We start from the raw sequence: 23,668 nt of genomic DNA on the forward strand, positions 1-23,668 counted from the left end.
CAAGGGCAATTTGGCCAAGGATACCTCATCCATTCACAAATGATTTACTGTCATCTTTCCACAGGGGTTCACCCTCCCTCACCCCATCACAGCATCTAGCTGTTTTTAAATTGATTCATGAATTTTGTTGCCATGACCTTGACTTCACTCCATCACTGGGAGGGTTGAGAGAAGCACCTGTTTTCACCTGAACATGATATACCCGCTGAATATGGTGTAGGATTGGCTTCAAGAAGTCCAAGTTTTCTTTTAGTTGTTTGAGCTTATCTTCACAAATTTATTTATAGTTGAAATTGGTAGGCTGACATTCATCATTTGTTTTTGGAAGAAAGGAAAACTTCGACAAATCATTGCCAAATGAATAGTGGAGTCGGGAATATGTTGGGTTATGAACTGTTGACTTAGATAGTGCTTTCAGACTCCAGTTGAAAGAACAGTGCTGGCTATGTCACAGTCATGGCAGTATGACTGAAGGTCTTTCTTGTCAGTTTTACCACGATAATAAAGCACTTGCTTAAAAGGTAAACCATTTGAACAGCAGCATTGGAAAAGCTATCTCTGACCTCAAAGATAGTAGATGAAAAGATAAAGAGCTGACCAAGTCTGTTCGAGGTACGAATGATCCAGGTTATTAGGGAGTACTAAGAAAGGCTTATTCTGAGACAGTTTTCCAACGACACTGATGTCACTGATGCAAGGTTCTGACACAGAATACTGAAATAAAGGGAAGAATAGCAGAAATAAGGAGTCTGAATTTACTATAAATTTTATTTATATGATAAGGAAAAGTAAATTGCATCAATAAAAGGACAGGGAATAAGTATGTGTTTCCAAGCACCCACTGGATTCCTTATCGCAAGCTGCATAAGGCTTCTCAACACCAGCAAACTGAAAAGGAACAAAATAAAAGACTGAAACATGGGCTGCAGTCTAAGAAACATGCAAGAGGCAAAAACGATCATACATTACTGTTTCGCACTTGGGTATTAACTGATGTTTTACTCAAAATCTTCTTTTCAGAGATCATAGAGGCATCTCCAGTTCGAGTGGCAGGAGACCAGAGCTGGACACCCAGGCTTGCGGTCAAATTCCCGGTTCACCATCAGGCCAACGACTATCTACACAACGTCTACATTCCCGGGACGACCACCACTCTCTCCGGGAAGTCAACTACTGAACGTGAAGGGAGGAAGTCCTTCATTACATTCGGGAAGAAGAAGAAGAGTGGTAAATAAAGTGAAGAAGAAACAAGACAGAATTGAATATTAATGGTGAGAATTATAAAATGGAGCTGCATGACTGAAGCACGTTTTTTAAAAATAAATTAGTAAATGTCACTCAAAAAAATTCACTGGACCAAAGCAGGTCCTTTGCTGCACTAAGTATTAGTTTGAAGGGGAATGGAGTTTTCTTTAATTGGATTTCCAGTGTGCGAGTTCACAATGCTTCAGTAGTCCTCAATGAAATAAGGATCAACTGCACCAACTGCAAATGCTTTCTTGTTTAAGATAGTCTGTGTGCTTATAGGTGTGAACATTTCTCTCCGAACAACCCACAGATTAAGGTAACTGAGTCCAGGCTGTGTAGCTGTAATATCTTTGCCACATGGTATTTGGCAGGAATGTTGTTACTTCATCAAATACCATTGAACAACTAAAACTGGTTTCAGGCCAGTATTACAACATTTCTATCAATGGGCATGATCCTAAGCACTGGCTTGACAAAGGAATGATCTGAGGAATACTCCCAACATGTATACAATGCTCTGATGAGACACAAGTCCCTCCACTCTTCATGAGTCCTCTCATGGTGGGCTTATAAATTCAGTTCTGACATAGTGATTGCTAGACCCTTGGCAGAAATTGCATGCACATGGCCTTTCTTTGTCGTCTCTGTTTGAAGAGCAAGAGATAAGAGAATGTGCTGGAGGCCATCAACATCTGGGATGCCTGTAACCAGAACTCCACAGACAGATAGAAGAAACAGATTTTTCTGAGTTTTTCAATCAATGAGGAGCGAGTCTGCAAAACCTTTGAACCATGCAATGCGGACTATTGGCATGGACCATCTTTCTCCATTTCATAGCATGCAAAGGCTGCATACCAAGTTCTGGAACTGGAACTAGGGTAGGTGCATGTTTGATGACTGGCATGGACAAAATGGGCCAAAGGGCCTCTTTTCACACTAGAAAACACTATGACTACACTTGTCAGCAACAGCAGAAAGAGAGAGATACTCTAACTTAAGTCACTGAGAAATTGTGCCTTCCCTGGAGAAATGGAAGTTTGATCTTCGCTCATCACCATGATGGGGAAAAGTTAAGGAAAACATTTAAAGAAAATCCATTCCCTTCAGTAAACAGGTGTTGCACAATGCTAGCAGCCACAATTTTAATTCAGTCAACCATTCATTATATTGTGTCTCCATTTATTCAGTCCAATATGATAAACAGCCTTAACATAGATTAAGGAATACTTTAAGCGTCCATTTCCTCATTGTGCATGTTAGCCACACTGAGGGTTATCGCTTGCATTACATGTTCTGTAATTTATTCACTGTTTAACACCCCGTATTTAGCTTAAGGAGGGGTGAAACAGGTCAGAAAAGAAACAAAAGGAAAAAAAACCAAGCGGAAAAGAAAAATATTTGCAATATGATTTCCTCCATTAGTTTGTTGAATTGTATGAGTTGTCAGTCAGAGCTAGCAGGTGGAGTACTAACCAGGAATGGCATCTGCCCAAGAACTTTGACATTATCTGTCCCATTCCTTTGGAGTTCCACTTGATCCTAAGCTGGCAGAAATGGTGACTATGGGCATACACAAGCTCATGGATTTGAGTGCTATTTCATCTGCCTGAAATAGAAAATTTGATGGGACAAGGCTTACTAAGAGGGAAAGAATGAGCAGTAAGAGAGGAGGGATGTAGAGCGCAATGAAATACCAAAAAAAAAGATGCAGTTACAAATGGAGCTAAGGTTATCACCGAGAAAAGGGACCAAAACCGAATAGGAGGGTTAGATCAGATAGAACCATAGCAAAGAATACCCTGAGGCATCCTTTGGTGAAGATAAAAATTTGTTAAGAACTTAATAATGCTTCTGCCTCAATATACATGGTAGTGGAGAATAAAATTCAACAAACTTTCATCTTGTTTAGAATGTATTTAGAAATTCCAGACCAACTACAATGGAGTAGATCTCAACTTTGACTGGTCATGTCAATTGGAAGATAAGCAAGTTAGCAAATCCTGTTACACCTCAGTTTTTATTTATGTCAAAGTGGATAGATAATTGGGTGCAATACAGAAGATATTACCAACTTGCTATCATCCAATCCACACCATTGTACAATGTTAAGATCTACCTCTCTTTTCTTCAATGTCAATTAACTTTAGCACGGATAGCAAATAGAGAGCCCTAACATCCTAAGTTCAGCGAGGAACAATCACCTGGCCTTCCTGCCCCTGCTTGCAAGCTAAAAACCACTACCAGAGATCCAAGTGGACTATTCATTAGGACCAGGTATAGGAGTGCAGGCTGTGCCCAAGGATCCATACAGAGTCAGTGCCTTTAAAAGAACAGAAAAGAAAGGACAGAAAAAGACATTGGCAGAGTGGAAAAACAAAGATTCATTGAGTTCATTCCCATAGAGGTGGTAAATAAGGATTGAGCTAAAGTTTTGTGGAACAGGGACTTGAACTATTTAGAGATTATTTGGAGTCCTGTCATTTAACTTTATTTAAAAACTAGCGATAACCCTATAACATATTTTCTCTAAGACTGGATCAATCAGCCATAGCTTTGAGAGTAAAGCTTTGGTAGCCAGTGCAGGAGAGGTAGTCTGTAGTTGTTTTAATATGTAGGCATGCTGAATATGTCCTGTGAGTATTGAATATACATATATCCATATACAAGTAACTGTTTTATTTCTTAGAAAAAGCAAAAGACTGAATTAGATCTCGAGACATTGTGAAACTCTTTGTAGATTTTTGGATGTTTTTTGCTAAAACTTGTTTTATTACAATTATACTGTGTGGTGTTGTAGATTTCTTATACACTGCTTTTTAAGTACAATTATCCAACAGTTGTAGAACATAAAGTGGTAGATCCTTTCTAATGATGTACATGTCTATTTCTGAAGTTTGCTTGCAATTGCTGACATCAGTATAATAGTCTGTATGACACTTAGTGAATATATTGTGCCCTGTATTTTTCTTCAAAACTAAATTGCTGTAATCCTAGTGTGACAATCTTGCTTTCCTTTAATTGCAGTAGATTATAGTAGTAATGTTTTGCTCTAACTTCAGTCTTTACATTAAAATTATTCCTTTAATCCAACATGATGTCTGTGTTTTGATGTTCAGAGGTTCTTCTGCAATAGGACTGACAAATTCAGTTTTGCAATCATATGTTATCATATAACCAAAACATCTAAAATAACACACAGAGAGTGAGGCTGATGAAAGCCTAGTAATCCTGTTAAACTCCTCTTATGCAAATTGTCCCAATGTAACTCCAAACTGTACCTTAAATGACATTGAAAATCGTTTTTAACATTTTTCATTTATTTAGTAAAGATGTTCTCCCTGAAACCCATTTGAAATTTTTCAGGGGAAGGGATCGATCATTTTGGACTGAAATGAGGATAAATCTCTTCAGTCAAAGAGTGGAGACATTTTGGAGGTTTTTGACACAAAGGGATGCAAATGCTCTATTTTTTGAATATATTTAAGATTTGTGTAGGCAGATTAAAGGTGTGTCAGAAAATCAAGATAAGTGAGGAGTTGGTGAGAAAATAAACTTAAAGCCCAAAACCAAGCTTCCTTATTCCACAGCAGAAGTTCAAAAAGCTATATGGTCTACTTCTTTTCCTATTTCTTAGGTTCTTACATTTTCTTACCATTAGAGCCCGAGAATCAAAGAATCACAGAATGAATAGTGCACAAAGAAAGCCAATAAGTCAGCTGAGCCCATGCAGGCTCTCTGCTAGAGCAATTTGCGAGTCCAATCCTCCCAGCCATTTCAAAAGAGAGAAACAACAGTACAGCACAGGGACAAGTCCTTTGGCCCACCAAGCCTGTGCTGACACATGACTGCTCTCTGAACCAAAAAACCCATTGCCCCATGTCACCTAGTGACTTTTCTACCCTAGGAGAAAAAGCCTCTGACTATCCATCCTATCCATACCTCTCATGATTTTGTAAACTTTTATCTGGTTGTCCCCTCATCCTTCAATGTTGAACTGAAAACAAAGCAATCTCTCCCCATAGCTAATACTCTCCGAATCAGGCAATGTCTTTGTAAAGAATGTAGTACTGGAAAAGCACAGCAGGTCAGGTAGCAGGAGAATCAACATTTCAGGCATTAGCCCTTCATCAGGAATGCTGGAAATGTTGATCCGTCTGCTCCTCCGATGCTGTCTGACCTGCTTTGGCCAGCACTTCACTCTCGACTGTGAGCTCCAGCATCTGCAGTCTTCACTTTCTCCAATGTCCTGGTAAACTTTTCTGTATCCTCTCCAAACCTTCCCCAACCTTCTGGTAGTATGGCTGCAATATTCAAAATTTGGCCTAATTAAAGTTTTATGCAGCTACAACATGACACGCCAATTTTTATATTCTGTGCCGTGACAAATGAAGGTAAACATGCCATACACCTTCTTGACCACCTCATCCATTTGTGTTGTCACTTTCAGGGAACTGTGGATCTGTATGCCTAGATCCCTCTGTATGGTAATGCTTCGAAGGGTTCTGCCATTTACTGTATTTTTTTTTGAAGTGCTTACTCAACTTCATTTGAAGGCCATGATTGAATCTGTCTCCACCATCCTTTCAAGCCAATAAATACATAATGCTCCATTATAATCATATTTCCTTGGTCCTAATTTTTTGCTTTCTGTGAGCTAAATTCAGTTAAGCTTTTTAAGAATCCTGCTGCATGTAAGAAGACATTGTACAATGAGTTCACCAATAAATTGGTTAGGCCACTTTTGCAATTCTGGCCTCCTTCCTATCAGAAAGATGTTGTGAAACTTGAAAGGGTTCAGAAAAGATTTACAAGGCTGTTGCCAGGACTGGAGGATTAGAACTATAGGGAGAGGTTGAATAAACTAAGGTTGTTTTCCCTGGAGTGTCAGAGGCTGAAGAGTGACCTTATAGAGGTTTATAAAATCATGAGGGGTATGGATAGGATAAATAGATAAAGTCTTTTCTCTGGGGTGGAAGAGTCCAGAATTAGAGGGCATAGGTTTAGGGTGAAGGGGAAAGATATTAAAGGGACCTAAAGGGCAACTGTTTCACGCAGAGGGTGGTACATGTATGGAATGAGCTGCCAGAGAAAGTGGTGGAAGCTGGTATAATTCCAACATTTAAAAGACATCTAGTTGGGTATATGAATAGGAAGGGTTTGGAGTGATATGGGCCAGATGCTGGCAGGTGGGACTAGATTGGGTTGGGATATCTGGTCGGCATGGACGGGTTGGACCAAAGATGCTGTACATCTCTATGACTGTCAGTGCGTTTTGTTTCCTAGCTGGTTTGAGTTTCTCTGGGTTTTTAATTAACTCATGGCTTGCAGGTGTCACTGGCCAGGCTATCATTTAATGTACATCCCGGGTTGTTCTTGAGAAAGTGATGTGAGTAGCCTTCTTGAACAGCTGCAGTCCTCATGCTGTCGGTGAAATCAGAATCCTGTGCTGGGTGGAGTTTGGGGATTTTGACTCAACACACTGAGGGAACAGCCATATTTTAAGTCAGGATGGCAAGTGGCTTGAAGGGGTACTTGCAGCTGATGTATCTGCTTCCTTTGTCCTCCTAGATTGAAGTGTTTGTGAGTTCAGAAGGCATTTGTCGAAGGAGGATTGGTGAATTTCTCCAGCACATCTTGTGGATAGTACACACTGCTGCTGATCATTAGTAGTGTAGGGAGTGGGTGTTCAAGGATGTGCCACCAATCAGACTGTTTGCTTTGGCCTGGACGATGTCAAGCCTTTTGAGTGTTTTTGGAGTTGCAATCATCCAAGCAAGTGGGGAGTATTCTATCACACACTTGTTTTGTGCCTTGTAGATGGTGGATAGGCTTTGGGAAGTCAGGAGGTGAATTCTTCATTGCAGAATTCATAGCCTTCACCCTCTTGCAGCCACAGTATTAAAATGGTTAGTCCAGTTCCATTTCCAACCAACAATAATTGATGGTGGGAGATTCAAACGATGGTAATGCCATTGAATGTCAAAGGCTGATGGTTAGGTTTTCTTATTGGAGATGTTCATTGCAAGACACATTTGCAATGTCACTTTACTTGCCACTTTTCAGCCCAAGTCTTGATCAAGGGTTCTGCCCAAAACCTTAACTCTCCTGCTCCTCTGATGCGGTTTGATGTGCTGTGCTTTCTCCAGCTCCACATTTTATTGACTCTGGATATTTGCGGGTCTTGCTGCATTTGGACATATTCTGCTTCTTTAAGTGAGGAGTCATGAATGGTGCTGAATATTGTTAAATCATCAGCAAAGATACCCACTTCTGGCCATATGAAGGAGCAAGGTTGAAACAGCTGAAGATGGCTGGGCCTATGACATTACCCTGAGGAACTCCCACAGAGATATCCTTGAGCTGAAATGACTGACCTTCAACAACCATAATCATCTTCTTTTGTACAAGGCACAACACAACCAGTGGAGAGTATTCCTCAACCCCTACTGATTCCAGTTTTGCAAGAGCCCTTGGAGCCACAATCAGTCAAATGTGGGCAGCACGGTGGCTCAGTGGTTAGCACTGTTGCCTCCCCGCACCACGGACCTGGGCTCGATTCCAGCCTCAGACGTTTGTCTGTGTGAAGTTTGCACATTCTCACTGTGTCTGTGTGGGTTTCCTCTGTGTGCTCTGGTTTCCTCCCACCATCCAAAGATGCGCAGGTCAGGTGAATTGGCCATGCTAAGTTTCCCATAGTGTTCAGGGATGTATACATTAGTCGGGGTAAATGTAGAGTAATAGGGTAGGGGAATGTGTCTGGGTCGCTCTTCAGAGGGTTGGTGTGGACTTGTTGGGCTGAAGGGCCTGTTTCCATACTGTAAGGAATTCTATGATTCAGGATTTCAGCTCTTCTGTCCATACTTGAACCAAAGCTGTAATGAAGTCAGGAGCTGAATGGCCCTAACAGAACTCAATAGGTGTCAATGAGCAGGTTATTATGATATGAGTGCTGCTTGATAGCATAGTTCATGACTCCTTGCAACATTTCACTGTAAACCAATGAGCAGTAACTGGCCAAGTTGGATTCATCCTGATTTTTATAAGCAGGCCAAACCTCGACAAGTTTCCGCATTGCAAATTAGATTTCAATATTGTAGGTGCATCTGTACTGCCTGGCGAGGGCACAGCAGGTTAGAACAGAGAACACCTACAGTATGGAAACAGGTCATTTGGCCCAACAAGTCCACATCAACCCTCTGAACAGTATCCCTCCCAGACCCATCCCCTTAATCCTTAACCCTACATTTACCATGACTAATGGGAGTTCTGGAGAATGTGTCTTCAATACTATTGCTGTAAATTGTTAAGGCCTTTGAAATATCCAATGCCACCAGCTGTTCCTTGATATCATGGAATGTGAATCAAATTGGCTGATGCCGAGCACCTTTCATGCTGGTGACCTTTATTTATTTATTAGACTTTATTGTGACGCACACAACAACCCCACTGCCTTGTGGCTGAACACTTCAACTCCCCCTCCCCCCCCACTCCACCAAGGACATGCAGGCCCTGGAACTCCTCCACCGCCAAATTCTAGTGACCCAATGCCTGGAGGAAGAATGCCTCATCTTCCACCATGGGACCCTCCTCCTATATGGGATCAATGTCGATTTCACCGTTTCTTCAGCTCCCCTCCCCCCCAAATTATCCCAAATCCAACACTTCAACTCAGCACCACCATCCTGAATTGCCCTACCTATCCATCTTCCTTCCCACCTACTTGGTCCACCCACCACTCCAACCTATCACCATCACTCCCCACCTTCGTCTACCAAGGTAAAAACAATGACTGCAGATGCTGGAAACCAGATTCTGGATTAATGGTGCTGGAAAAGCACAGCAGTTCAGGCAGCATCCAAGGAGCAGTAAAATTGACGTTTAGGGCAAAAGCCCTTCATCAGGAATACAGGCAGAGTGCCTGAAGGGTGGAGAGATAAATGAGAGGAGGGTGGGGGTGGGGAGAAAGTAGCATAGAGTACAATAGGTGAGTAGGGGAGGAAATGAAGGGGATAGGTCAGGGAGGAGAGTGGAATGGATAGGTGGAAAAGAAGATAGGCAGGTAGGACAAGTCATGGGGACAGTGCTGAGCTGGAAGTTTGGAACTGGGGTGAGGTGGGGGAAGAGGAAATGAGGAAATTGTTGAAGTCCACGTTGATGCTCTGGGGTTGACGTGTTCTGAGGCGGAAGATGAGGCGTTCTTCCTCCAGGCGTCGGATTGTGAGGGAGTGACGGTGAAAGAGGCCCAGGACCTCCATGTCCTCACCAGAGTGGGAGGGGGAATTGAAATGTTGGGCTACAGGGTGGTGTGGCTGATTGATTTGGGTGTCCCAGAGATGATCTTTAAAGTGCTCTGCCAGGAGGTGTCCAGTCTCCCCAATATAGAGGAGACTGCATCAGGAGCAACAGATACAATAAATGTGGATGTGCAGGTAAAAGTTTGATGGATGTGGAAGGCTCCTTTAGTGCCTTGGATGGAGGTGAGGGAGGAGGTGTGGACGCAGGTTTTGCAATTCCTGCGGTAGCAGGGGAAGGTGCCAGGACGGGAGGGTGGGTTGTAGGGGGGGTGTGGATCTGACCAGGTAGTCACGGAGGGAATGTTCTTTGCGGAAGGTGGAAAGGGGTGGGGAGGGAAATATATCCCTGATGGTGGGGTCTGTTTGGAGGTGGCAGAAATGTCAGCGAATTATGCGGTTAATGCGAAGGTTGATGGGGTGGAAAGTGAGGACCAGGGGGGTTCTGTCCTTGTTACAGTTGGAGGGGTGGAGTCTGAGGGCAAAGGTGCGGGATGTGGACGAGATGCATTGGAGGGTATCTTTAACCATGTAGGAAGGGAAATTGCAGTCTGTGAAGAAGGAGGTCATCTGGTGTGTTCTGTGGTGGAACTGGTCCTCCTGGGAGCAGATACGGTGGAGGCGGAGGAATTGGGAATACGGGGTGGCATTTTTGCAGGAGATAGGGTGGGAAGAGGTGTAATTCAGGTAGCTGTGGGTGTCGGTGGGTTTGTAAAAAATGTCGGTGTCAAGTCGGTCATCATTAATGGAGATGGAGAGGTCCAGGAAGGAGAGGGAGGTGTCAGAGATGGTCCAGGTAAATTTAAGGTCAGGGTGGAGGGTGTTGGTGAAGTTGATGAATTTCTCAACCTCCTCACGGGAGCATGTGGTGGCACCAATGCAGTCATCAATGTTGCAGAGGAAGAGGTGGGGAGTGGTCCGGTGTAACTACGGAAGATGGACTGTTCTATGTAGCCAACAAAGAGACAGGCATAGCTGGGGCCCATATGGGTGCCCATGGCTACCCCTTTGGTCTGGAGGAAGTGGGAAGATTCGAAGGAGAAATTCTTAAGGGTGAGGACCAGTTTGGCCAAACGAATGAGAGTGTTGGTGGAAGGGTACTGTTGGGGACATCGGGAGAGGAAGAAACGGAGGGCTTGGAGGCCCTGATCAAAGCGGATCATGGCCTTCGTCTACCAATCACATTCCCAGCTATTTACCCCCAAGTAAAAAATGAGGTCTGCAGATGCTGGAGATCACAGCTGAAAATGTGTTGCTGGTCAAAGCACAGCAGGCCAGGCAGCATCTCAGGAATAGGGAATTCGACGTTTCGAGCATAAGCCCTTCATCAGGAATGAGAGAGAGTAGCCCAATCTCTCATTCCTGATGAAGGGCTTATGCTCGAAACGTCGAATTCCCTATTCCTGAGATGCTGCCTGGCCTGCTGTGCTTTGACCAGCAACACATTTTCAGCATTTACCCCCAAGTCCCATCCTGCCATTTATCTCTCAGACCCCTTGAGCACCTCACATTCTCGATGAAGAGCTTATGTTTGAAATGTTGACTCTCCTGCTCCTCAGATGCTGCCTGACCTGCTGTGATTTTCCAGCACCACACTCTCAACTCTGATCTCCAGCATCTGCAGTCCTCACTTTCTTAACAGGAATACAGAAGTACAGTGAAAAGTGTACAAGTTGCTATTCTCCAGCACCATCTCAGAATACAAGACAGGACTAAAAACAGAAGCAGAAATAAAAGAAAGAACCAAAGGTAAAGGAAACCTTAGATCACTCCGCTGCCTCTGCCATGCATCCTCACTGCCAGCAAAACAATGCCATAAAGTCTCTGCCTCAGGCTGTGAACACTCAGGTTACCTGGGCCCCTGCACACCACCGCAGCTGAACATCATAATCTCTGCCATCAGGTAGCCAGGCCCAGCCATGGCCTGGAGCTGTGCCATCACCAATGGAACCATGTCACCATTCTTCAGCGCCATTTTCCCTCCATTGACATTGCCGACATGGATCTGAGCTGATTCGGTCTCCACAATGCAGCCGCTGGTGAAACTGTCAGGTCTGAACTGGACTCAAACCTGATGCTGGGCCCATCGCACTGAAGCAGCTGGTGCCTCGTTCTGGCTTATGTCACTTCTGGAAGAAACTGCTCCTGTTGCTGCCAACACTCCAGGAAGAAACTCCCCTGGGATGAACGCTGGCTTCAGTTCAATACTTAACTAAATCTTTCGATATGGGATTAGGTAATAAACACAGTGTTATGCATTCCTGATGAATGGCTTATGCCCCAAAACTTCGACTCTCCTGCTCCTCAGATGCTGCCTGATCTGCTGTGCTTTTCCAGTGCCACACTTTTCAGCTTTGATCTCCAGCATCTGCAGTACTCACTTTTTCACTGCAAGTAGTGGGGTTGAGAATTTAGCACTTCAAACTGCTGATGTCCCCTTGGTTCAATGAGGTATCAGCTCATCGACCTTTTGGTCTGTACATCATGATGTTCTTTTACCCAAAAAACCTTTCAAAATTAATCAATTCAAAATTGACATTTCAGAGTCAACCATATTGTTGTGGAACTGGAGTGACAGAGAGGCCAGACAAGGATGAACAGCATATTTCCTTCCCTAATGCACATTAATGAAAAAGATGAACAACTATTAATGATGGTTTCTTGATCACTCTTGATGAGAGTAGGCGGCACAGTGGCACAGTGGTTAGCACTGCTGCCTCACAGCGCCAGAGACCCGGGTTCAACTCCCATCTCAGGCGACTCTCTGTGTGGAGTTTGCACATTCTCCCTGTGTCTGTGTGGGTTTCCTCCGGGTGCTCCAGTTTCCTCCCACAATCCAAAAATGTGCAGGTTAAGTGAATTGGTCATGCTAAATTGCCCGTAGTGTTAGGTGAAGGGGTAAATGTAGGAGAATGAGTCTGTGTGGGTTACGCTTTGGCGGGTCGGTGTGGACTTGTTGGGCCAAAGGACCTGTTTCCACACTGTAAGTAATCTAATCTAATCTAGATTTCAGCTCCAGATTTGCTACTGTGCTGGGATTTGAGCACATACCTCTAGGGCATTAGTCTGGACAGTACCAATAACACCATTTTGTCTCCCTACATCAAATGATCTACCCTCAAAGCTTTCCCTGCTGGATTCCACATACAATCATACACAGAAGGACTATATTTGGTCCATTGTGCTGGTTCTTTCCCATAGCACGGAAGATATTTCCTTTTCAAGGTCTCATCAACTCCCATTTGAAAGTTCCTGTTGAATCTCCTTCCACTGCTCTTTCAGGCAGCATGTTTGAGATCACAAACATTCACTGCGTAGGAAACAAACTTAGTCTTTTGTTCCAGAAACTGAAAAGACTTGTGTTTTTCTGTAGATAGAGCCTGAACTTCTGAGTCAATTATGTCCTGTAAAAATATGTGGCACTGCCGTGTTAAACATTCAGTGTTTATTCATCATTTAGGAGTCCTGAGCAGATTAAATACCATTCATTAAAATGGCAGTCACGTCTTCCACAGGCACAAACAGTATCCCTGCAAAATGCTTCATACCAGTTCTCCAACTGCCCTGTGGTAGCTGCCTAACTGACACCAGAGCAAAACCGTAAGAACTTAATTTCTTCTTAAAGTGCAGTTTGGAATGCATGTCCTGAAGGCTGAAGAAGCCCAGGAAAACTATGAAGAAAACAGGTCCTTATTTTTGGTCGCACATCAAACAGATCAGATCTAATTCTGCAGTCCTGCTGCATTCAGTCATAATTGGTGATGGACAACTAATTCTCTGGAAGAGGAAACTCCAGAAATATCCCCATCCTCAGTGATGAAACAGATCAGCACATCAGTACAAAAGATAAGGCTGAAGAATTCGCGGCAACCTTCAGCCAGACGTTCCAAGTGGATGATCCATGCTGGCCTTTTCTAGGGGGGTCCCCAGCATCACAGCTGCTAGTCATCAGGCAAATCAATTCACTGCATGTTAAATCAAGAACAGCTGGAGGCACTAGATTCTGCAAATGCTATGGGCCCTGACAACATTCCTGCGATTATACTAATGACTGGTGCTCCAGAACTTGCTGTGCCCCTAGCTAAGCTATTCCAGTACAATTACAACACCAGCAACTACCTGACAATGTGGAAAATTGCCCAAGTATGTCCTGTACATAAAAAGCAGGTCAAATCCAACCCAGCCAATTACCACTCCATTAGTCTATTCTTGATCACCAGTAAAGCTATAGAAGGTGTCATCAACAGTGCTCTGAAGCAGCACGTGCTCAACAATAACCTGCTCAGCAATGCCCAGCCAGGGCCATTCAGCTCCTGATGTCATTGCAACCTTGGTTCAAACATGGACAAAAAAGCTGAATTCCAGAGAGAAGGTGAGAGTGACATCAAGTCTGCTTTTGGCCGGGTGTGGTATCAAGGAGCCCGAGCAAACTTGAAATCAATGGGAATTGGGGGCAAACACTCCTCTATTTGGAATTATATCTGGAAGATAGGAAGTTGGTTGTGGTTGTTGGAAGTCAGTTTTCTCCAGTCCAGGATATCTCTGCAGGAGTTCCTGAGGGTAGTGTCCTCTGCCCAACCATCTTCAGCTGCTTCATCAATGACCTTCTCTCCATAATAAAGGTCAGAAGTGGGAACATTCACCAATAATTACACATGCTCGGCACCATTCACAACTCCTCAGATACTGAAACATGTTCAAATGCAACAAGATCTGGGACATCCAAGCTTAGGCTGACAAGGGTGAGTAACATTCACACCACACAAACACTAGGCAATGACCATCTCCAAAATAAGACAGTCTAATCACCTTGACATTGAATGGTGTTACCATTACTGAATCCTCCACTATCAATATTCTTGGGGTTATCATTGAGTAGGAACTCAACAGGGCTTGCCATATAAATAGTGATTATAAAAACAGACCAAAAGCTAGGAATACTGTGGTGAGTAACTCACCTCCTGACTCCCCAAAGCCTGTCCATCATCTACAAGGCCTAAGTGAGGAGTGCGATGGAAAACTCCCCACTTGTCTGGATGGGTGCAACTCCAACAACACTCAAAAGGCTTGACACCACCTAGCACAAAGCAGTCCACTTGACTGGCACCACATCAACAAGCATTCATTCCCTTCAACATGCAGTAGCAGCAGTGTGTACAATTTACAAGATGCACTGCAGAAATTTACCAAAGATACTTAGACAGCACCTTTCAAACCTATGACCATTTCCACCTAGAAGGACAAGGGCAGCACATATAGAGGTACACCACCACCTGCAAATTCCCCTCCAAGCCACTCACCATCCTGACTTGGAAACATATAATTGTTCCTTCATTACAGCTGGGTCAAAATTCTGGAATTTCCTCCTTAACAGCATTGTAGTCTACCTACAGCACATGGACTGCAGTGGTTCAAGAATGCAGCTCACCACACCTTCTCAAGGACAACTAGGGATGGACAATAAATGTTGGCCATTCAGCAATAACCACATCTTATGAGTGAATGAGAAAAATGTGGTTCTCTATCCATGGGGTGGAGGTGCACTGATTCCTGGATGTACTGCTGAGAGGATTGCTTCACACATGTTCAATGCTTGGACATCCATCAGTGCAATTCAAAATCAGATTAATCATAATCCAGTGGAGTAGGTCCGGGAGGTGTGTGTGTGTGTGTGTGTGTGTGTGTGTGTGTGTGTGTGTGTGTGTGTGTGTGTGTGTGTGTGTGTGTGTGTGTGTGTGTGTGTTCCGCACTGACCCACCGAAGAGTAGTTCCGTACCTTATTACTCTACATTTCCCCAACTAATGCATCTAACCTACACAATCCTGAGCAATATGGACAATTTAGCATGGCCAATTCACTTAACCTGCACATCTTTGGACTATGGGAGGAAACTGGAGCACCCGGAGAAAATCCACTCAGACACAGGGAGAATGTGCAAACTCTACACAGATAGTCGCCTGAGGCTGGAATTGAACCCAGGTTCCTGGCGCCGTGAGGTACCACTGAGCCACCAAGTTGCCTGTGCATTTCTGTGTGCACGTGGTGGCAGAGGGATAGGAGAAACAAAGCTGCAGAAGGTGAAAGACGAGCCTGAAAATGGAGAGGTGGGCTGCAAAGAGAGAGGAGAAGGGGAGGACTTCAAAAGTATTGAGAGGAGCTACAAAAGTTGGAGGTAGGCACTGGAGACAGGGGTGACAGAAATGACAGGAAAGAAGAGGGAAAGGTACTCATCGAACAGCCGACACACCAGTTTCTGCAGAGCCAGGAATCACTCTGTTACCATTTCTGACCTTTGTCTCAGAGATTCAATAAAAAAGAAAAAGGCCAAGAGGAAAATTTCCATTCAAAAACAGTCACTGCTTTGGAAGGAATAAGAAGATATCACCAGAATTTTATTAATTTCATTAATCTCATTGTTGCTGCAAGGAAAATGGACCAAACTGTAAAATGTCTTTACAGAATTCATGTGTAAATAAACAGCAAGCATCCGAGTTTCTAACCAATTGGAGAAAGCCTGCATTGTTCTGTAGAGATCACCATAGGCCATGCTGAAAGATGCAGTGTCTTTAAAACACTGTATTTCAAATATTAAAGTAGACAGTGAGTTTTATATGTGATCCTGAGGAAAAAGCAAAAGTACCAAATGATCAATTTCCTAGTATACCTAGCAGCACAGATTTAAGATGTTGTGAAACTTGAAAGGGTTCAGAAAAGATTTACAAGAATGTTGCTGGAGTTGGACACTTTGACCTATAAGAAGAGGCCGAATAGGCTGGATCTGATTTCCCAGGGGCATCGGCAACTGAGGGGTGACCTTATAAAGATTTATAAAATCATGAGGGCTTGAATAGGGTGAATAACCAAGGTCTTTTCTCAGGGTGGGGGAGACCAGACTAGAGGTCATAGGTTTAAGATGAGAGGGGAAAGATTTAAGACGGATGTAAAGGGCAGAGGGTGGTGTATGGAATGAGCTGCCAGAGGAAGTGGTGGAGGCTGGTACAATTACAGCATTTAAAAGGCACATGGATAGGGTACATGAAAAGGGTTTAGAGGAATATGGGCCAAATGCTGGCAAATGGGACTAAATTAATTTAGGATTTCTGGTCAGCATGGATGAGTTGGACTGAAGGGTCAATTTCCACGTTATGCATCTCTGTGAGTAGACAAGTAGGAAGCTGGGAGAACACAGCAAGCCAGGCAGGATCAGGAGGTGAAGAAGTCCACGGATTGGGTGTAATCCTTCCTCAGGAATGGAGGTGGCGATAGTGGACGATGAACTGGCCAGGCATATTAAATCTCATTTTAATGAAAACAATGCTTGAAATTATTGCAAGAAATAAATATAAATAAAGCTCCAGGTTGAGACAAAATCCCTCCCTGGATTTCAAAGTTAACAGCTGATAAACATGTATTGAACAAGGTTCAATTATCACTAATTATTTACAGGAACAGAGGCGATAAGCTAATGTATGTGGTATATTGAAAAATGGGGGGGTGGGGGGGCGGATAGTCAGGCAGAAAACTTCAGACTAGTGTTTCACATTTGCACATTGTTTCAAGATGCCTTTAGTCTCATAACACAAAGTAATTTGAGACTCTCGATGTCCTGGTAAATGGCATAGTTCCAAATGCAGAAAATAATCAAGAAAGCTAATGGAAATGCAGGGTTTTATATCCAAGGGACGGGTAGCATGATGATGCAGAAATTATACAGCAGCTGTGCAAAACCCTGGTGAGACTCCATTTGGAAGACTGTGAGTAGATCTGGGCACCATTTTCTGATGGATATATTGGCCTTGGGGGGAGGGGGGTCTACATTGATTTACAAGAATGATACCTGGAAATATGAAGAGAGATTGTACAGATTGAAATAGTTTTTTTCTAGAATTTAGAAGGTTAAGTGGTAATCTGATCATAGTCTTCAAAATATTAAAAGGAAAAGACAGGGTAGATAAAGATAAACTGAATCCACTGATTGGGATTCAAGAACTAGGAGATATAATCTAAAAATTAGGGTTATAACATTCAGGATGTTAAGAAGCACTTCTATACAGAAGGTATATATCACAGTTGATGCGAGATAAATTGTTCATTTTAAATCTGCATTAATATTTTATTCAGCAAAGGTATTCAGGGATATGGGCCAAACGTAGGCATATGGAGTTAGGCCACCAATCAGTCATGATCTTTTTGAATGGTAGGACGGGCTAAAGGGACTGAATGGCCTATTCCTGTTCATATGTAAAGATCTATTGAAACAGGTTTTGCAGCCTGTTAGTGACCTAACGTGAAGGTTCACTTATATCTTTGAGGTTAAGAGTATTTTATTGGAATTTGAATCTGGCAGGCGTGAAGCACAGAGCTGCTTCAGAACACAGAATCAGTGTGCAGTGCAAATGATATTCAGAATGACTCAATGAAGATCACATAGTCATGCAAATGGCTCAGACGGAACTGGTGCATATTGTTATGATGGAGATATGTCATCTTGACTGGAGAATGTGTCAACCCCCAGGGATTTAAAAATAAATGCTAACACTGTAAATAAATTTCTTCATAAAACATAGAAAATGGGAGCAGAAATAAGCCATAAAGTCCTTTGAACCTTTCATTATTAACATGGCTGATATCCAACTCAATCGTCTGTTCCTGCTTTTCACCCGTATCCTTTGATTCCTTTAGGCCCAAGTGCTATATCCAACTCCTTCTTGAAACCATACAATGTTTTCACCTTGATTGCTTTCTGTAGTAATGAATTCATCACTCTCTGGTTGAAGAAATTTCTCCTCATCTCAGTCCTAAATGGTTTACTTAAGTGCCTGAACTGGGACCACTGGTTCTGCATTTTAATAATCTTGTTTTCTCCAATGGGCAGAAAACAAATCTCCTCAACTAAATGAATGTGCAGAAGTTGGTGACAGCTGTGGCTCAGCTGGCAGCAGTCTCACCTCTGTAAGGTCCCAAGTTCAAGTCCACTGCAGGTATTTCTTGACTAATGCAGTTATTATATTCCTGAAAATCATCACATTATTCACATTCCCACAGAAACTTATGTTAGTGTTCATGTTACATTCTTGGAATGTCAAAGAAGTACTGAATATAAGCACAAAGTTAATTTAAAACACCAAATTAAACATGAAAATATTGGAAACAACTTCTAATATTTCTTGCCTTATATATAAAATTGCTTATCTGGAGTCAGAAGGCTGTGGACATTGTTTTAAAAATGTATCCAGCCTTAACTGAGGCAGGCAATGGTGAAAATGAGCTGAACAAGAAGGAGCCTGCCTAGGAATGCTGAGTTTTGATGCACATCTATCCTCCTGCACATTTGTAAGTAAGGGCGGAGCTGTCTTCTCTTGAATCAAGGACATGTTACTGGAATCATAGGTAGTAAGAAGAAGAAGAAGAAGTAACTGCAATTCCTGCTCCCTCGACCAAGATCGTACAAAATCACAAAGAATAGTCTGTTATCACATTGTGCTTTGTGAGATTTTTAATGAATGCAAATTAGTTGCTGCATTTCCTACATCACAACAGTGAATTCAATTCAAAACATACTTAACTGGCTATAAAATGCTTTGAGTCTAGCAGTTGCAAAAAGAGCTATATGAATGGAAGACTGAAATAAAACGAAGAACTGCAGCTCGTGGAGATCTGAACTGAAAACAGAAATGTTGGGGAAATGTAGAAGGTCTGGGAGCAGCTGTGGAGTGAAAAATAGAGTGAACATTTTGAATCATTGGGCCTTTTAGTTCTGATGAAAGGTGACTCGATTTGAAAAGCTAACTCTTTTTCTCCCCACAAATGCTGCTAGACTGGCTGAGTTTCTCCAATATTTTCTATTTTTATTTCAACATCATATGAGTGGTGCCCACTGTGGTTTGGTAACTCACTGATAAAGGAAGCTCAGGTTCAAAACCCAACTCTCCAGAGGTATTCAATAACAGCCCTGAACAGGTTGATTAGAAAATATTTAGATGATTATTTTCATATGGTTAGGTGATGAGAATGGGAAGAGACTCATGGGGACCAAAAGTGAGTCAGAGACCTTTTGGATTCAAATGCTTATTCTGTGAAATAGATGCCATTGTACCCTGTACTTTTGACAAGTCCATGAAATGAAGGCTCTGTTCACTCCTTTCCCCAGTTTAAAGAACAAAATATTCATTAGACTTCTCATTATTTCTGGAAAATTGTTCTCAGCTGTTAGCCAAGAGAAACATTATGAGTCATATCAAATTGATTTATTCCACTTGTGAATCATCACTTTAATGACCAATCAATTTTCCAGTATTCAACATACACTTCAGAACAGAAGATGGATCATATTACAGCAATAGTTTGAATTTATTCCAACAATTCGGATTTAATTATGAAATCAACTTGTTTTTGCTGTTATTCAATCAAGGGGCTAGGTCAGCATTTGTTGCACAGTCCAATTTTCCCTGAAGAGCATGGTAGTGATCGGCTATCTTGAACCATTGCAGTCCTTGAGGTGTAGGTAAAATCAAAGTGCTGTTATGAAGCGAGTTGCAAGGTTATGATTCAGTGACAGCGAAGGAGCAGTGGTATATTTCCAAGAGAGGATGGGGTGACTGGAGGGTAATTTGCAGGTGGTTGTGTTCCATTGTATTTGCTATCCTTGCTCTTCTAAGTTTTTGAAGTTGCAAGTTTGGAAGGTGCTGTAGTGAGTTATTGTTGTGGATCTCATAATTAGTACAAATTGGTACTGCTGCAACTGTACTTTGGTGGAGGAGGGAGTGAATGTTGCTGGATCTGGATATGGTACCAGTCAAGAGGTCTGCTTTTTCTTCGAGACCATCAAGCTTCTTGAATGTTGTTGGAGCTACAGATATCCTGGCAAGTGAGAGTATTTCATTGCACTCCTGAATTGTGTCTTGTTAATGGTGAATAAGCAGTGGAGAGACAGGAGGTTAACTATTCAGCCCATCATTACTAGCCTCTCACCTGGTATTTTAACCATAGCATTTAGAAAGGGGTCCAATTGATTTTGGGGGCAATGGCATCTCCCAGGATGCTGATGGTGGGGATTTGGTGACAGTTATGCTATTGAAGATCATGGGGTGATGGTTAGATTCTCTCTTGTGCAAGATGCTCAATGCCTGTTATATATGTAGTGAGAATGTTACTTGCTGCTTTTTTTAAAATAAAAAGCTTGGATGTTATCTAGGCCTTACTGCATTTGAACATGGTCTGCTTCAGTATCTGAGATGTCATAAATGATGCTGAACATTGTGTAAATAGCCTATATCTTACCCTAAGCTAGTGAGAAGGTCATTGAAGGTGCAGCTGAAGATGGTTAGCCCTAGAATGCTGTAGTGAAGAATGCCTGCAGTAATATCCTGGGGCTGAGATGCTGATCCTCAACAATTATGGCCATCTTCCTTTGTGTCAGGCAGCAGCAGAGAGTTTTCACCCTGATTCCCATTAATTCTAGTTTTGCAAGGACTCCTTGACGTACACACTCGGTCAAATGCAGCCTTGATGTCAAGTGCCGTCTCCCTCATTTCACTAGTTCTGAAGCACAGATCTTTAGTACTATTGTTAATATGATGTCAAAGTTCGGAGCCTTTGCAAAACCCAATGCTCCATGCCAATACTATAGTGCATGTGGTTTTCAATCAAATTGGCTGAAGACTGGCATTTGTGATGCTAGGGACATCAAGAAAAAGTCATGATCAATTATCAACTCAGCAATTGGTTGGAGATGGATGTATATGCTTCCACTTTGTCTTTTGCGCTGATTTTCTGGGTCCCTGGTATTTGCTATCATTGAGGAGCCAAACCCTTCCTGTTATTTGTTTAAGTATTTATTACCATTCATAAGTGCATGTGTGGGGATTGCAGAAGATAAAGCTGATGGCTGTCAGATTGCTTCGCTCTGTCTAGTACCTGCTGCTGTCACTTAGCGTACAAGTAATCTTGTCTTGTAGTTTCAGCAGTTGGTACTTCATTTTTTGGGATGCTGGATGCTACACCTGGCATGGTCTCCTACATTCTTCATTGAACCAGGCTTGATTGCCTTTCCTGATGGTAATGGTAGAGTGAAGGATATGCTGGACCATGGTGTTACAAAGTGCAATTGAGTACAATTTCTCTACAAGTTTTTGTTAGCAGATCAACTCAAAGTCTGTCCAATTTAGTACGATGATAGTGCCAGATACCATGACAGAGGATACCCTCTCAACTCCATAAGGATGTGTGATGGTCACTCCTCCCAATAGAGTCATGGATAGATGCATCCTTGACAGATTTTCCCTCTTGTCGATTCCCTCACTATTTACCGTAGACTCAGTCTTGCAGCTATGTTCTTTCAGACTCGGTCAGTATGGTCAGTAATGGTGTTACTGAGCTACTCAATAATCATAAAGGCAATAACTGCAGATGCTGACAATCTGAAATGAAAGTGATGGTGAAACCCATCAAATCTGTGTGACTCTGTAACTCTATCTGACAGCATCCATGGAGAGAGAAATACAGTTAACATTTGGAGTCCAATGTTTTTTTTTTCAGAACAGTTCATGGTGATGTACATCGAAATTGCTCTCCTTGAATACATTCTGCGCCCATTATTGGCCTAATGCCTTGAGATTTCATGGGGTCAGAAACCAATGCTGAAGAACTCTCAGGCCAACTCCTTGTCAATGGCATTGCACCATGCCTTCACTTCTAGTTGGCCTGTACTGCCTGTGGGACAGCACATACTGAGCCATAATGGTGGAGTATGCCTTTAATTTGTGCTGTTGCTTGACAGGCTGTAGGACAGCTCCCCTGATATTGGTAGATGCCCCCAGAGAATTGTTCAGTGTCAACAGGGCTGTGTTTGCTTTGTCATTTCTAGGACCTAGATTGATGCCAGAACTGAATGAAGAAATATAACCTGACAGGTGCAGAACTTAAAACACATGTGAGAATAGAAAACAATGTAATTAATTGTAATTTTACAACCAGTGGACCTTCAATCAGGCATTAGGCTGATCTTACTTCTAAATCTGTCCATACATTATGTAAAAGTAAGTTCATTTTACTTTTCCACAATCTCTGAGTGGGTATCATGATGCACATAATTTTCTAGAGATCACAACGATGAATCACCAGTCTAACTCTGTAAACCTGATAAGGTCACTGTGTATAATAATATCGACGCAAAAACCATTAAGGATGAGATGGCAAACACACAAACCTCATTTTTTGTATTCCAAAAGTATCATTTCCAATCAATCAGAATTAACATATTAAACTCATAACTGATTGGATGTGCAATGTTTAATTGCTTAATAATCCACTTGGTGTTGCACAACATCAGATAGGGTGCATCTAATGATTGTTCTATGGTATATGCTAAATTGACTGACCTCAGAATAACTGAAAGGGTATTAAAGTTATCCATGGGCCATGTAAGAGAAAAATATATGAGTCAAGATACAATCAGCTGATACTACTGTAGTGCTTTTCATAACCTCATGAGATTCCAAAGTGCTTAACAGCTCATGAAGAGGTTTTTGAAGTGTGGTTGTTACTGTATCGTGTGACTCTCGGTCACTAGGCAGTGTCTAGGAAAGTGCACTTCAGTTTGAAGCCAATACAAATTTGTTGAAAAATCCAGGAAAATATTCATTCTGTCAAAAGTACTGTCTGAAAATCATAATGGTTAATATGAATGTAATTTTAATATTAATATTAAACTGATATATTATATTAGAATGTGTATTATTTACTTGCATCTGTTTGCAGCAAACAAAACTTGGATAGCAATTAGAATTAAGGCAAGTATAGAATGGGGAAAGACAATGCAGTTCAGCCCCTAGCACTAATATCTTTCAGTCACTTACTCCCTCAAATAAGTAGGAACATAGGAACATCATTAAAATGACCTAATCTGGTGTTCAATACATTAGCCATATCACTTAATGAAGAAAATCCAAAGAATTGCAAATGCTGGAAATCAGAAACAATAAAAGAGAATTTTGGTTAAAAACTCTGCAGGTCTGGAAGGCAGCTATGGACAGAAAGTAGATTTAATGTTTCAGGCCCTTTTTCTGGACTGATTGTGTCTAGGTAAAGGTTGATAGTTATGCTGAAGATGGGGTTCAGGGGTTAAGGA

General features: G+C 42.2%; 1 protein-coding gene across 14 annotated transcripts in view; it reads left to right on the forward strand.

Moving 5' to 3' along the window:
- The window catches only part of LOC132823510 (protocadherin beta-15-like), a 173,842-nt gene extending 170,840 nt beyond the window's left edge, over positions 1–3,002 (forward strand). For all 14 annotated transcript variants that reach the window (XM_060837444.1, XM_060837443.1, XM_060837442.1 and 11 more), the window contains one exon: positions 1,021–3,002. In XM_060837444.1, the coding sequence (XP_060693427.1) occupies positions 1,021–1,177 (157 nt within the window). In that variant the 3' untranslated portion in view covers positions 1,178–3,002. The remainder of the gene's footprint in view (positions 1–1,020) is intronic.
- Positions 3,003–23,668: the final 20,666 nt, after the last annotated feature.

This window comes from Hemiscyllium ocellatum, chromosome 16 (genome assembly GCF_020745735.1).
Source record: "Hemiscyllium ocellatum isolate sHemOce1 chromosome 16, sHemOce1.pat.X.cur, whole genome shotgun sequence".
Classification (NCBI taxonomy): Eukaryota; Metazoa; Chordata; class Chondrichthyes; order Orectolobiformes; family Hemiscylliidae; genus Hemiscyllium; species Hemiscyllium ocellatum.